Source organism: Mercenaria mercenaria, chromosome 19, assembly GCF_021730395.1.
Source record: "Mercenaria mercenaria strain notata chromosome 19, MADL_Memer_1, whole genome shotgun sequence".
Classification (NCBI taxonomy): domain Eukaryota; kingdom Metazoa; phylum Mollusca; class Bivalvia; order Venerida; family Veneridae; genus Mercenaria; species Mercenaria mercenaria.
Window position 1 is genome coordinate 41,604,537 of NC_069379.1, and position 15,029 is coordinate 41,619,565.

General features: G+C 34.2%; 1 protein-coding gene across 9 annotated transcripts in view; it reads right to left on the minus strand.

The window, feature by feature from the left end:
• Window positions 1-15,029, minus strand: part of LOC123542075 (atrial natriuretic peptide receptor 1-like) — an 802,781-nt gene that overhangs the window by 32,394 nt on the left and 755,358 nt on the right. For all 9 annotated transcript variants that reach the window (XM_053531573.1, XM_053531571.1, XM_053531572.1 and 6 more), the window contains 4 exons: window positions 14,224-14,315; window positions 13,273-13,411; window positions 7,546-7,630; window positions 4,369-4,498 (listed from right to left, as the gene is read on the minus strand). In XM_053531573.1, coding sequence (XP_053387548.1) covers window positions 4,369-4,498; window positions 7,546-7,630; window positions 13,273-13,411; window positions 14,224-14,315 — 446 coding nt within the window. The remainder of the gene's footprint in view (window positions 1-4,368; window positions 4,499-7,545; window positions 7,631-13,272; window positions 13,412-14,223; window positions 14,316-15,029) is intronic.

Consider the following 15,029-nt stretch of genomic DNA (forward strand, 5'->3'; position numbering starts at 1 on the left):
ATGCATAATGAGTGTTGCTCGTATCCCGAATTCCAAGGGATCGATTGTTTTACTTCAAGATAACCGAAATTAAACTTAAAAATGATACTTTGTGCACGTGTTCTTAAGCCGGGACTTCAAGAACCGGAATTTTGAAATAAGCTGGTTCGAGATGTCGAGTTTTAATTGTATTTAAACGTGTGAATCTTTGTAACATTATCCGTGTACAGAAATTTTACGTATTATCATTACCTGTATTCAGACAAATACGGTTGCATTTTGCATTATTTTGTTTTTTAGTGCTGAGTGTATTAAAAATCATAGTAGTCTTTGATTGAGAAATATGCATATTCAACTAGAAAAGTATTACAATTTCAATTTCAGTGTAAATAAAATGAACTTACATATTCTTATATGCCACTTTTTGTGACTCAAAAAATCCCCTTCTCAATAAAAACTGTAATAGACCTCAAAAACTCATTTCATAAATGCTGATTTCAAAATAACTCTATTGCTATAATGGCGATTAGATCTTATACAGGAAGCATATACTAGACAGATGAATGATTTTCTAATGGAAGAATGTCTTCAAGAGTTAATGAGCATGCGTCATCCCCTGACGTCATTTCCGCCCCAACTTCCGGAAACATAAGTTTGATCGCTCGTATGACACATGCTGGAATGGCCCACTTTGTCTGCCTCTGAAGAACCTCTCCGCTATGCAGCCAACACAAGAACTGTCTGGTTGCCATGAGGCGACATTTGCTGAAATTAAATAGAGAAACCCAACTAGCTGTGGGCTATTAGCAATAGGCAAAATATAGTACAAAGTGTACGCCTTAGTACAGTGTGTACCATAAACCTAATATGCTTGTTAAAATTTTTTGAGTACTTAATAGGCGAACTAAAGATATGTTGCTAACGAGAAGAACATCAAATTTTCTTTTAAGTGCAGAAGTCTACCGAAATATGTCTGACTGTTGAATAGCTGACAATTAAATTTATAAGAATTGCAAGGTTTTGTTCAGTACTTTTGTTCTATCGACAAAAACTTTTCTTGTGACCTCATGTGAAGTTAGAAATTACTTTTAAATTGTTAATGATATCCAATAATCATCTTTCACTTGTCTTTAGATATTTACCTTAAATGTATAAAATCCTCATTATATGTATTTCACTTTAATAAATATATAAATTAAGAACTACATTCATAATTATATGTCATACAGTAACAATTGGTTGTTTAAAAGAACTTCCAGTTTATTATGTTATCGTGATTTTATTTCCGGTACTGAAGAATAAGACTATATTATCATTATTTTATTTCTGTTACTGAAGAATAAGCCTATATTATCATGATTTTATTTCTATTACTGAAGAATAAGCCTATATCATTATGATTTTATTTCAGTTACTGAAGAATAAGACTTTATTATCATGATTTTATTACCGTTACTGACGAATAAGACTATATCATTATGATTTTATTTCTGTTACTGAAGAATAATATTATATTATCACGACTTTCCTAACAAGACTTCAATGACAGAGTACTTGCTCTTATATCTCTTTGATCAATTTTCAATAACACATGAATGAATAAAATGACAAAGTTCCATATATACCTCTTTAATGACGTTTTAATTATGAATTATGATTTTTGTTCTGAAAATAATAGAGAAATATTCAGCACAAGGAGCACTTTATTCAAACAAATACAGATAAAGGCGTTCATCTGTAAATCAAAGACGCCGAAATTTACGACGACAATTTAATATGAATATGGCATCAGAGATCTATATTTGGAAACTTCTGTTTTTCATTTGGAATAAAAGTATTGGCATCATGACCTTGTAATAAAAGTGACGTGGAAAGATGTCATTTTGCAGGAGGTGATATCGTAACTATTAAATGATAAATCGTATTGAATAAAAGAAATCTAAGAGATAATGAAGTCAATAAAATACTAGAAGATTCCAGGTGAAATCATAATAAGAACTGCCAATACCATATGAATTGTGGCTCAAAATACATACGAATTGAAGTGGTAGAGAACAAGCGATCTGTTTTGTTGGATTTCTCTTAGATGGCATACGATTTTATCAAATAGCTCTTATAAGTGCAATTATATAGAAGTAATATTTCATACACGTTATGAAAGGTTTTCCGGCCAATAGCCAAACCTTTTGACCAAGATATGAAGAACCTTGGGTCAACAGATTTTACTATTGACCTGTAAGCCATTCATTAAGTGTTTAATTATGTTATATCAGAGATGTTTTAAAATCTCTATTTTTTCAAATTTTGACCTTAGCTCCCCAGTGGTGTTTTTGCCACTGACCGTTCCAAGGCGTTGTCCCACTGTGTTCCTTTATTTGTTCGTTTTATCCTCGTGTGTTTGCTTTGTATGCGTGTGTGTGTGTGTGTTTGTAGTGTGCACGTCTGCGTGCTGTGGGTTTCGTTTTGGGGAGGCTGCGTTTTTGGACCATGACATTCCTTGTTTGATATTTTCCTTGTTTTTTAGCCATGCAAAATTTAAAGATGAAGTAAACACCAGTCAACAGCAAACACTATGGACTTCTGAGAAGTATTCATGTTTTAAATATAATATGAAATATTGCTATATTGTGCTTTGTTGTAATGCTGGCAATACCTTAAAATATTTTCTATTCCAAGTTAAATCATTTGTTATGAAGATATAAATATATATATATATATTTATTTATTTATATATTTTGTACCAATATTTCAACAAAAGAAAAGTGCACTTACTATGGAGTTAGTTGATATGGAGCGTTTCCACGTTGCTTCTTAGCTAACATCACGTGTATATAGACAGTAAGTAACACTTGCGGATTAAGAACGACATCTTGAAAATCTTTGGTTGAAGTAATACAGCGTTCCGCTTGCAGACGATCTTCTAATCTATCCTCTAGCTTTTCGATATGACGACAACAAACACGTCGTTCACGTTCTGTGACGTCACACTGTCCACATTTACACCACGTGCAACATGAGCTGTTGACTGTTGGACGAGTTCGTTCAATTAACAGGTTTCCCTCGAAGCTGGAGTCTTCGGTCTGTAAACATGGGTTCTCCCATCGTATTTAGTGCAGATGTACGCAAAAATTACAAAATATGTACGCAAACACGTGGGCATTATACGAAAGAAGTAATGTATAACAAAAAATGTGATATTTTTGTAAAAAGTCTCGTGTTGTTGAGGACATCTTTGAGCGACTATCAAAAATGTTTTAAAAAATCAGAAAAGGGCGCTTTGAAGTGTTCATTTAGAAACAAAATACTGCTGAAACTCAATATTTCGAACTCGCTTATCTAAAAATGCCGGCTATCGCGAAGACATTTTCAAGAACCGTCCGGAAAAAACGTGCACAAAACATCACTTTAAGTCGACTTTCGGTTATGTCGAAGTAAAATGCCCAATCCCTTGGAATTCGAGATATCGAGTTTCAACTGCACTTATAAACCATCAACATGCACAATGTAAAAAGTAAATAATGGCATTGGTTAAGTTTTAACAAAATATAGAGTATCAGGCGTTCACTTAGTCTGGGTAATTTTTTACTATATTAACATGAAGCTATGCTCATAGTAGTATTGACTGATATTAAGTTAAAGTAGAAACTTCAACTTTGTAATAATGAACCTATACCTCATTGATCTTTTGATGGATATCAATACCATATACATTAATTTCTTATGGGATTTAAGGATCATATACTAGATGCCGTCAGGAAATTTCAGGACGGAGAAATCAGATGATAAAGTAGATTTAATAATTACTGATTGATATATCTGATGTCATGTTTGAAAGAGATACTTCTGAGCTATGCCAAAGCTTTTGAGGTAATGGACCTGTGACACCCAGCAATTTGACATTTTTGGATTTAAAGCTCATGTACCAAGTGCCGGCAGGAAATTTCAGAACGGAGAAACCAGATGATAAAATAGATTTAATAATTACTGATTGATATATCTGATGTCATGTTTGAAAGAGATACTTCTGAGCTATGCCAAAGCTTTTGAGGTAATGGACTTGTGACACTCGGCAATTTGACATTTTTGGACGTAAAGTATCTCAACGCGCACGTAATTTCAGTAAAAACAAAACAAAGGAAAATGCCGGAAAATGCCGGAAGATGCCGGAAGATGCCGAAATCGCTTACGGATAATACGTAATTTGCCGATTGTCGTTAGGAATCCATTACCTTAGAGGAATTCTTTAGTTATTTACCGTTGGGAACTATCGTGTTCGTATTAATCCGGCATTTTCCGCCTATAGACTATAAATAGCGAGGTGAATAAACTAGTTAAGCACTTCCGCTTGTTAGCTGATAGTCCCAATAAACAAAATAAATTCAAACATACCCGTGCTAGGCTAAGGTTGCTGGCTGCTTGCTTCTTCATTTTCCGCTCTCCCTCAATCGTCCCCAACATAATATCTTCCCACTTGACTCGCCAGTTCATTTCCGCTAGCTCCGCTTCCAACTTGATATGCCTGGAAACAATCAGCGGTTTAAACAGACCGGATAGAACAAAACATTCAGACCAGATAATATAACAAAGGGTCTAAAAATTTTATCGGAATTCCATTTCAATCTGCAACGCTAACTCCTAACTTTGCATGCCATTAAGACGTGATTAACACTACAATGTAAATTTGGAACCGCACTAAACTCACTGGTGGAGTTAAGGCATTTGGCCGGTCCAAGGCGATGCCGTACAGTGCTAATTTATAGACTATGTTTCTGTTTGTGTATATATTTTCCTTTTTCTACATATTTTAGATATATATTGATGATATTTGCATGCGCTGCTTCCTTTGAACAGAAATTGGTATATTGAGTATTTTCCCTGTTTTAGTACATGTGCAATGTCCGTGTTAATAACATATTAACACTAGTTTCTGTTCGCCCTGTTTCGAGCTTAATATGACACGTGCTTTTTCTATCAAAAAGTATATAGCTTCTTGGCGTCATCAAATTTGTAAAATATGTCAAATTCCCAAAGCTAACGATGATAAATTATACGACTTCCGGTGTGGCGGCAACAATACTCTGCCCTCAGTACTTGTAATAAAAGATCTTTATATGTCATAGTTAGCTGTCAATTGGTGCCGTAAAAGAAAGAAATTAAGTATCACTGATAATGGCGGCCAGGGTGTTATAGGCCTAAAAGACGGAAAGTTTGAAGGAATCTCTTTAGAGCGGACGAGGAAGTGGCAACACTGTCTGACTACATAACCAAATAGAGACCTTTTCTTAGACGATTCTTGACGTTGTGGATGTAGCCTAGCTCTAACCTTTAATTATTTATGAGTTACAATTCTTTGTAAATGATGTCAACGTTTCCTCGCAATATCTCAGATTCTGAAAAGTATTGGTTTTACAACTACGATTTGTTTATTGTTTTAAGTCATCCTGAAATTAAAAACAGTCGTATGAAACCTTTTCTCATAGACCTGTGTGATGGAAAGTGTGTCATAAAACTAAAAGTTCACGAATGGAAATTAGTACATATCAAAACAACATTTCTTTGACAGAAAAGACAAAAATCAGAAAATCTTGATGAAATAATGCCTCCTACGAGGAAAGCAAAATAATCAATGAGTGTTACAAATTTCTAGCACTCCCCTGACAAGGAAGAAAACAATAATTTGATAACTGTAATTCGTTGAGTATTTAATAAGACCTCTCAACGCGGCGATGATGACGATTTCCGCGATGGGCATTAAATTTGACCGCGCCAAAGTAACATCCGGGGAATTGTAATGTTGTTATGACGACAGATATCGACATAATTCTCACTTCTGATGAGCAACAGACGAACTAATATCTCCTAAGTGGAAAGAACCCATTTCAGTAAAGACTATAATGATAAAAGACACGTGAAACTCGTTCAGTTGTGCTCCGATTCACATTTTGCTGGTGTATGAATTTCAGATAGAATGGTTTCGTTATTTTAGGAGAATTCATGTGCAAGCTATTGATAAACGTGTCTCAATAGCTGTATGCAAACAGAATGAAGGACAAAATCCTCCAGGGCAATCCCCTAGCCTCACCCTCAAGACCCATAGTTTAAAATAACAAAAGCTTTAATTTTGTTAAACTGAAAGTTTTAAATCAAAGGAAATACGAAAAGAGATTGAGAAGACACTTATTGCGACTACGATCCATTTTGAAAATTAGGATATGTTTGTCTTAGTCAAACCAAGCTGCTTTTGTGAAACGGGGGAGGGGTTGGAGGTGGTCCGGGCGGCGAAGTTTTCACCATATCCCTAGTTTTTTAATTTATTTCAAATATATTTGTATAAATAGTGATTTACAAATTGAAAAAGCTTTTAAAGAATGATAAATATAGAAAAACCACGAGGAACAACAACATATTAGCTGCGGTTACAGGTACATTTAACAGTATTTCAAACAGATTCCGGTTCACCGCTCAGCAAATATTAATTTCCTCAACAAATTAAAATGCACATACATTTTGTCAGTGACTAAAATTCAAAAAGAAAAAATGCATCGAATACAGAACTGCTCCGGGCGTTCGAATTCTTCATGTGAGGAAGCCATGCAGCTGGGCTTACGGAAGGTCGGTGGTTCTACCGAGGTGCCCGCTCGTGATGAAATAATGCACGGAGGCGCCCCTGGGGTCTTCTTTCACCATCAAAGCTGGTAAGTCGCCATATGACCTATAATTGTGTCGTTGCGACGTTAAACCCAACAAAATAAATTCTCCAAAATCGAAATTGTTTCCGGATTTATATATCGGACTTCCATGATTCAGACCGTAAAATAAGTCTGAGCAAAATGTAAAAATGTCAAATTTGGACTGTTGCTTTAATAACATAAACCTATGTTAAGATGCCAGACAAAAGAACAGCCTTATTCAATAAAACTGACACCGTGTTCTCATAAACTTGGCAAGGCTTGGTAATTTTCCATCTTATATATTGGTATTTGGTCAACCTAAATGTTAATTTTACCGTGCCTTCTAACGATAATAAACTAGTTGCGTCTTTCTGAAGACAGTGTGCATGACATTGGAAGATGGTTCAGTTAGTCTTGCTTCAAAAATAACGATACAATGGCGCCTTATTCTCTAAATGTTTGTTCTCTTCCAATTTAGTTATTTTTATTTAGAAAAAGAATTGGTTAAAAGATGAACTGCATCATATTCAACTGGTACTGATGGATGAATAATAAACCTATTTTATATATTGTTTTGTGTTTTACTTATCGTGTCTTTGGTAATTCTTCGCCTGGGTATCTGACTCACCCTACCCATGTATCTAGTTCACTTGACCAAAGTAACATACTCGCATCACCAGGGTATCATACTCTGTACCCCGGGTATCTGACCTACTTCGCCTAAATATCTGACTCACCACGCCTGGGTATTTGACTCACCTCACTCGTGTATCTGATTCACTTCGCCTGGATATCTGACTCACGACTTCTCGATACATTACTAAAACGACCGTCACACTATAAAATGGAGGAATAGTTACATGTACATGAGAAAAACAATTAATGATTTACCTACCTGTATATGAAAAATGCCGCCACGACTACTAGAAGAAGCAAGGACCCAAGAACAATAATGACGATGCCATATTCTGGGAATGGTTCTGGAAAAAAAAATATTTATGAAATTTAAAATAACACGTCTGCATTTAATATCTTTTTACATTTATTCATATTTACTTTCATCAATATAAGTTAGATTTTTGCCTAAAAAGTGAAACGGCGTTGTTATTTTTCACAAAAATGGGCAATGCATCTTAACCTCTCGCGAACTCAAAGCAAAGATTATCTCCCCTAGTGGCTTTTATAAATACCACGTGACCATGAAAATCACATGATTGCAGAAATGTTTTTGACTTCAGTTTTTATTTTATCACATACATTAGCTATAACATTATCTTTGAAATATACCCAAAACAATTGCTATAAATAAAATCTAACACTGCGAGAAATATGTGCATATACGGGAGTATACGGTCCCGTATATGTTTAATATACGAATATCATATAAAAGGTATCTTTCCTGAAAGTATGATCAAAACCTACGCCTTAAACATACTTTTGGACTTTGACAATCCCTAACTTTGAATACTGACATAAACTGTTGAAACGTATTTATGCTAAGTATGAATGAACGGATCCATGTGAGAAAAACATGAATGTCCAATTAAAGAATACGGGACTCCCTTATATGGAATGTTCCGTATACGGGAAAAATGTTTCCGTATACGCCCGTATATTAGGGGCATACGGAATGCGTACACTCCCGTATACGAAACCATTTTCTGCAGTGTAATATCAAATGATGAAAAACAACAACAAATATCCGTGGCAGAGGTCACTTCACGGTAAGGGGAGACCACTGCGCAGGAGCCTGAATCTCTCTGTTGCTGAGCAATAGTATCAACATTCAGAACATTCATAATAGCCGCCGGTCTCTTTTTGCCACGCCGGTATTAAGCAATTTCAGCCTACATTTATATGCGCTGCACAAAAATGAAAACTGCTTTAAATTGTTGTATCTACTGAGTGAGGATGATATTATTTCATATCAGTACTATTTCTTTTTGCAAATCTGTATGAAAAGTTTGCCTTTGCATTTGCCATTGCAAAATCGATTTTGCCATGGCTGATCGTCTTTTCTCATGGCAAAATGCATTGCAATGGCAAAATAATTCTGCCACGGCAGGGAAGTTTATCATATTGCCATGGCATTTTTTTCTTTTCAAATATTCTGAAGAACAATGTCTTTTTTCTATTTACTGAAATAAGTATAGGTAGAGTTATAACTTTTTGTATCATAATCTCATTTTTAAAATATTTTCCATGGCAAAAATATGCCATGGCATGTCCATGGCAAATATCTGCCATGTCATTGTATTGCCACGGCAAATAATCTTATAACTAATGACAAATGACACCTTGATAAATGCAAAAAAAAACTATCGTTCTGTATCTTTTGCACGGGATGAGTAACACGACAAAACGACAGATTTTACACAAAATAACGACAAAAATATATTTAATATTTATATAAAAATGCCGTTCTTGTGTCCGTATTTGTCGAGCTGTCGTCTTACCATGTCATCGCCCCGCGACAGATCGGCAATTTCTTTCATTTGTCGTCCTATTGTGCTGCTGTTTTGGTGAGTCGAAATCAAGGAGGAAATTATCTTGTATATCAGTCACGCAACACAAAGACAGCACTACAACTAATATTCTCAAGAAAGAATCATAGCGTCCATGAACTTCACATGGTCAAGTGTTGGCTCTGTTTCACGCATTTAGATATTTTAGGTATTTGAGATACTTTTTCCGCCTTTAAGATAAATTTTCTTTAGTTACGCAAAACTTTGATTACTCTTCTTTTGATCCATTAGTTCTTGAATTCAACATTTGCCAATTATTTTCCGTCACGCAAGGCAATGAAATCAGTACGTAAATAGCATGCTAAAGATGTATTTGGGTTCTAATGCCATAAAATTGTGTTTACAAATCAGTTTTAGAATCTAGCATTTTTAGTGTTCAATTTGAAAACAGTTATTAGGATCTATTCTTCAAATTGTTTGTTTGCGAACTTGGTGCAAGAAACTAGAACCCAGGGTGGGTTTCTCCGTAAATATAGTTTTTATTTAAATATCTACCAACTCTTTAAAATTATTAACGGATATGCTGAAAAAACTTCAATAAAGACTTTTAAGGGATAATTACTTCGATAATGATTATTCAATAAGGAGATGCTAATAAACTGTAATGTACAGAACTAGCCTTTTGCTACGTTTAGTTGAAATCCTATTTCTAGTTTCAAAGGACTAATTCGTAAATCGGACAAACATTTGTAACAGACGACAGACAGATGGGCTGCCAGACGAACAGACACACAAGGTCAATATATATCTCCATCAGGTACTGGGAGACACAATGATCTCACAAAAAATCTTTCACAAAATTAAAGAGTGATGATTTGATGTTGTTGTAGGATGCGACACTCATTTCGACCGGTTAGATAAGATTATATGAAGCATGAAAATTGTCTCTTGTGTATGGCTGAAGCATTCCTAGCGTTGTAAAGATACTCATCAAAATTCATTCAGACTTGATCCTAATAACTGGGGCATTTGAGTATAACTAATTGACATGTAAATGAGTTCATTTCTGGGATGCATACTTGCCAAACTAACTTTGAAGGTTATAAACGTGAAAATTAATAAAAAAAACCTTAAAGGCAATATGAACTTTATATTTTCATCAGTTCAAAGGAAACTATACGTCAATACGTTTTACGTGGTGTGCTCTCTATGAGTTTTCTTTTACATTTAAATAAAACACAAGTTCAAAAATTGTATATGCACTTAAGACATGTTTTCCATTTCCTCAATTAAGATTTATCCAATTGATATGTCAGCCACGCCACGAAAAGAATACATATAGAGCTGAATGTTGTAACTGTGCTGGAATCTTAGATATGATATTTTATAAAGCTTTCGGAAGCGACTCAGCTGACTGATCGCCGGAAAACACGCAGCGAAATAATGCCCAAGCAGGTCTCGTAATGTAATAAATGTACTCATTAACAATGGCCTACGAATAAGGGCATAACTTTTCAAACAACATGTTCATTAACCGAGATTCTATCTTCAAGGAAAATCAATTTGGGTTTTGCATGAATAATCTATTTAATAGAGTACGTTTCTATTTTACAGCAATGTATTTTGCAACATCGTCCCAGACAGTCGGTACTTCTCTTCTAAGGTTTGTGTAAATAAAGGCTGATATGTGGTATATTTCATATCAATGCAGTCCGTAACGTTGTCTTGGACAATCCGTATTTCTAAGGGTTGTCTAAATCAAGGCTGATATATGGTATATTTCATATCAATGCAGTCTGTAACATCGTCTCGCCAAGTCGGTACTTCTACGGTTTGTTTAAATAATTGCTGGTGGATGATCAATTGCATTATGATTACATTCCATTACATCTTCTTGTTCTGCAAGTACTTTTAAGGTTTATCTAAATAATGGCCAAATTGTCGTACATTTCATATAAATGCATTCCTAACACCGTCTTGGACAATCCGTATTTCTAAGGTTTGTCTAAAGAAAGAAATATGGTATATTTCTTATGAATGGAGTACGTAACGTCTCATACTGTCGGTTTTCTCAAGTTATTATAGATAATGGCTGATGAATTCGTATCTTTTTATAAATTAGTTCCAAACAGATCGTCTCGGTATTTCTACAGTTACTATAAAAACGTCTTCTTCAAAGGGGAAGTAACTGCCAATTTGTATTTAATTTCATTGTAAAACAGGAAATCGAATTTCATAGTTCTCTTCCTCATACTAAACTTTTATGTTATATAATACGATTTGGACAACTCTTAAGTATGAAACACTTATACAATATAATCAGGACATCGTTGTCTTTCTGAGTTAATTTAAAATCATAAATCTAAAATTATGTTCATTATGTTATTTATGCAAAATAATAAATATTTTCAGTACCAAATGATTTTCAAGAAGTTTATATGGGAGGAAAACATAGGTCACTATCATGTGGTGGGTCTTATTTAAAACTTCCAAACGCTTGACCTATATAGAGAAGGCTGATTTTACCTGTTAAGAGCCATGGTTGCTTTTCGTTGTATTTGGTTTAGAACAATTTTGGCACAATAGCGCATTTGAAGTTATTCTCTAGGTAAATTCTATTTTATGCAAATAGGAAATTTATCAGTTTGTTTACAACTGCATTACTACTAGATTTTGATCTGGCAATAACAAAAATTTATTTCCATAGGTTCCAAGATGGCGGCATCCAAACGTTTTCTTGACTGACTGGCGGATATAAATACAATGATTGATGATAATTTAGTGGCTTGTAACCTCACAAACATGTAATAAATATACAAATTAACAATTCTTATAGGCGATTGACGAATAAATTCTTGCAGAGAATATACAAAAGTGACAGATCTGACTTTATTACTGGCGTTTGTCTGAGAGTATGAAAGAATTACATTTGTTATGAAGTTTCTACGACAGTTATATATTCAAGGATAGCGTTTGAACAGTAATCAGTATCCGGGATGTAAAATGCAACATGGAAAAATATCTAATTGCACAACGTCGTGACGTCATACGTCAATCAAATGTCGAATGCTAATTTCAAAATACAACAGCAGTAAACTTTTATCTATTTAAACACTCTATTTGTATTCCAGACATGTTCCTTTAATTGTTAATTTCCATTTTCCATAAGTTTTTCTTTCATGATGTTTTTGTCGTTTAGATACTCGAATATTTCACCTATCCATCACATGCCCTCGTGGTTCAAGTCCTGGGCCCAGTTGTTCGAAACTTTAACAGGCGATTAAGCTAACGGTTGATTAACTTTGAGGGTTATTTTTCGACATTTTAGAAGACTTAGAAAAACAAATGTATGAGTTAAGAACTATGAACTTTGAAAAATCTTTACAATAAAATTAAAACATCGTACTAGATTCTCCCACCAAGACTAGTGTTTTGAATCATAATTTAACCAGCGGTTAGTTTAACAGCCGGTTAAAGTTTCGAACAACTGGGCCCTGCGCATCTGAATTCTAAGACTAGTAAATAAGAAGTATTTTGTTACTGAATAAATACTACCTTAATATTTATTTTAAAAAACTATTTAAAAACCTATAGCAACTATTCAATACTTTATACCAACTATAAAAAAAAACTCAGAAATATCAAAATAATTTGCTTATATCTGAGGCATGCCCCTTTGAGTTAGCTTAGAGTTATATATATCTAAATATTTTCCATCCAATTAATGTTAACGCATTGAAATGTTAAAATGAAGCCATAGCAAGCCGCACTAGTTTTCGGCATATAAAGGAGTGTTACAGTGTTACAGAGGTTATTATACGATGTTTTGTTGAGTCTGAAAATTAGACACAATGAGGATGGCTTCTTTCTAAAAGTAATGAAAGTATATAACCGGCTTCGTCGTATTAAACTCGTAGCGGTTCAAAAATGTCGTATGAGAGATCCCTGGCAATGTTGCAAATGACGAAAATCACGTAATATTTATTCAGCAGTGACAATATTGTAATGTAAGTTACAGACATTTAAAATGGGTTCTGGTATACTCGTGTTAGTTTCTCAATTCTATATAGAGTAAAGAAGAGTAACTATTTAATGTGTTCACCCTCATACGAGCATATTTGTTAGGGTAGGATCGTAGCTTATACGAATACACTTACCATCAGGTGGGCATTTGGAATTATCAAAACCACATTTGGGTGTGTCTGGTGGGGCATGTTCGTAATTACCCGCCCATCTTATATGCTTTCCTGCCACAGGCTCATAACGCTTTGTATTTCCAAAATAGTTAGCCACCACCTGTAAAAACATGTGTTTAATAATTATTATAAATTCTTTCGAAGACATTTTCAAGTTCCGTCCCGAAAACAACGTGCACAAAATATCATTTTAAGTCGAATTCCGGTTATCTCGAAGAAAAGCACCCGAACCCTTTAAAATTCGAGGTACTGACTTTCAACTATATTTGGTATTAAAGCAAGCCATCATCCTGTCTCAAATTACAATTTTTAGCATTTCTGTTTATAGAACTTTTTAAAGGTTTGCTTGGCTTGCGAGTCAAATTAACCATAACACCATCTGCATTATAACTGCTTTTTTTCTATCTGAGTATGAATTACTTTCAATTTTTCCCCTGTCACCCTTGCTTACTTCAAGGTCATAAGGAATCATACTCAGATTATCCAACATAAAGGAAGATAATTTCTACTAGATAAAATGTTACAATACTATACATCAAGCATCGCATCTGATAAAAATTTCCTATATATCACATTGGATCCAAGGCTATATGCCAATATATCACATGGGATTCCATGCTATACACCTGTATATCAAATGGTATTCCATGCTATATGCTAATATATCATATGGGATTTATTGCTATAAACCTATATTTAAAACATATATATCATGGGAGTCAATGATATATACAGATTCATCACATGGTATTCAATGTCATGTACCAATATATTACATGGCATTCCATGCTACATAATTTGATATATTTTAATTGAAACAAAATTACATTATGGATTCTGAGATTTTGACCAAAAAAAAAGTTATCTTTTTTTATATATCTTTAAACAAAACATATACTCTCATACGGTTACCTCAAATTCGCCAGTTTCAGGATCCATGTCCAAAAGAGAGTAGTCGGCATTTCTGTCGCCATTGTCGTCTATTGATACGTTCCCTGTAATACCTGAAACGAAAAATGTTTTTGTATGTAAAACTTTTGTTTTCAAAAATTCTATACGATTTCGCTGTCATCTTTTGCAGCTGTCGCCATATTTCCTAGAAACTCGAAATAAGTTAAAACAAACTACATGTAAATAATTAAGACAGCCCGTTGAACCGATTTCTTTTATTTCTGAAGTAGCACTTTCCCCCATTTCTATCATAACCCCGTACATTTCTATCAACGCACTTCCTTGTATATCTATCAATAAACCGTATAAAATATTGTTAATAACAAAAACATTCATCAACTGTCGCAGGTAACTGAAAATCTGGCTTCAACCCTGAAAATAAAAGCATCTCGTTTCCTGTCAACACGTTTATTGTTATACGTAAACACAAAGAATGGCGCCAAAACAATGTTTTCTATTGACACGTTACCCGTTTTATCTGACAACAGAAAGTTTTGTTTTAATTTTGAGACAATAAAGAAAGTTTATTTACAATAAAGATAAATATTATCGCCGAACGGCAGGTACGGTGTTATCCTAAAACAATAAAAAGAAGTAACAATTATTTCAATCGGCCTATTTTCCAATTATATCAAAAAAGGGGGAAAATCATTACTCATTGTCAATTCCTGAATAAGTTACTTTATCTTTGTTGCAAAACACATGGATTTATTTATTTTACCTTCTTGAGAAAAAACAACAACATTAGAAATGCCGGCTTTATCTGT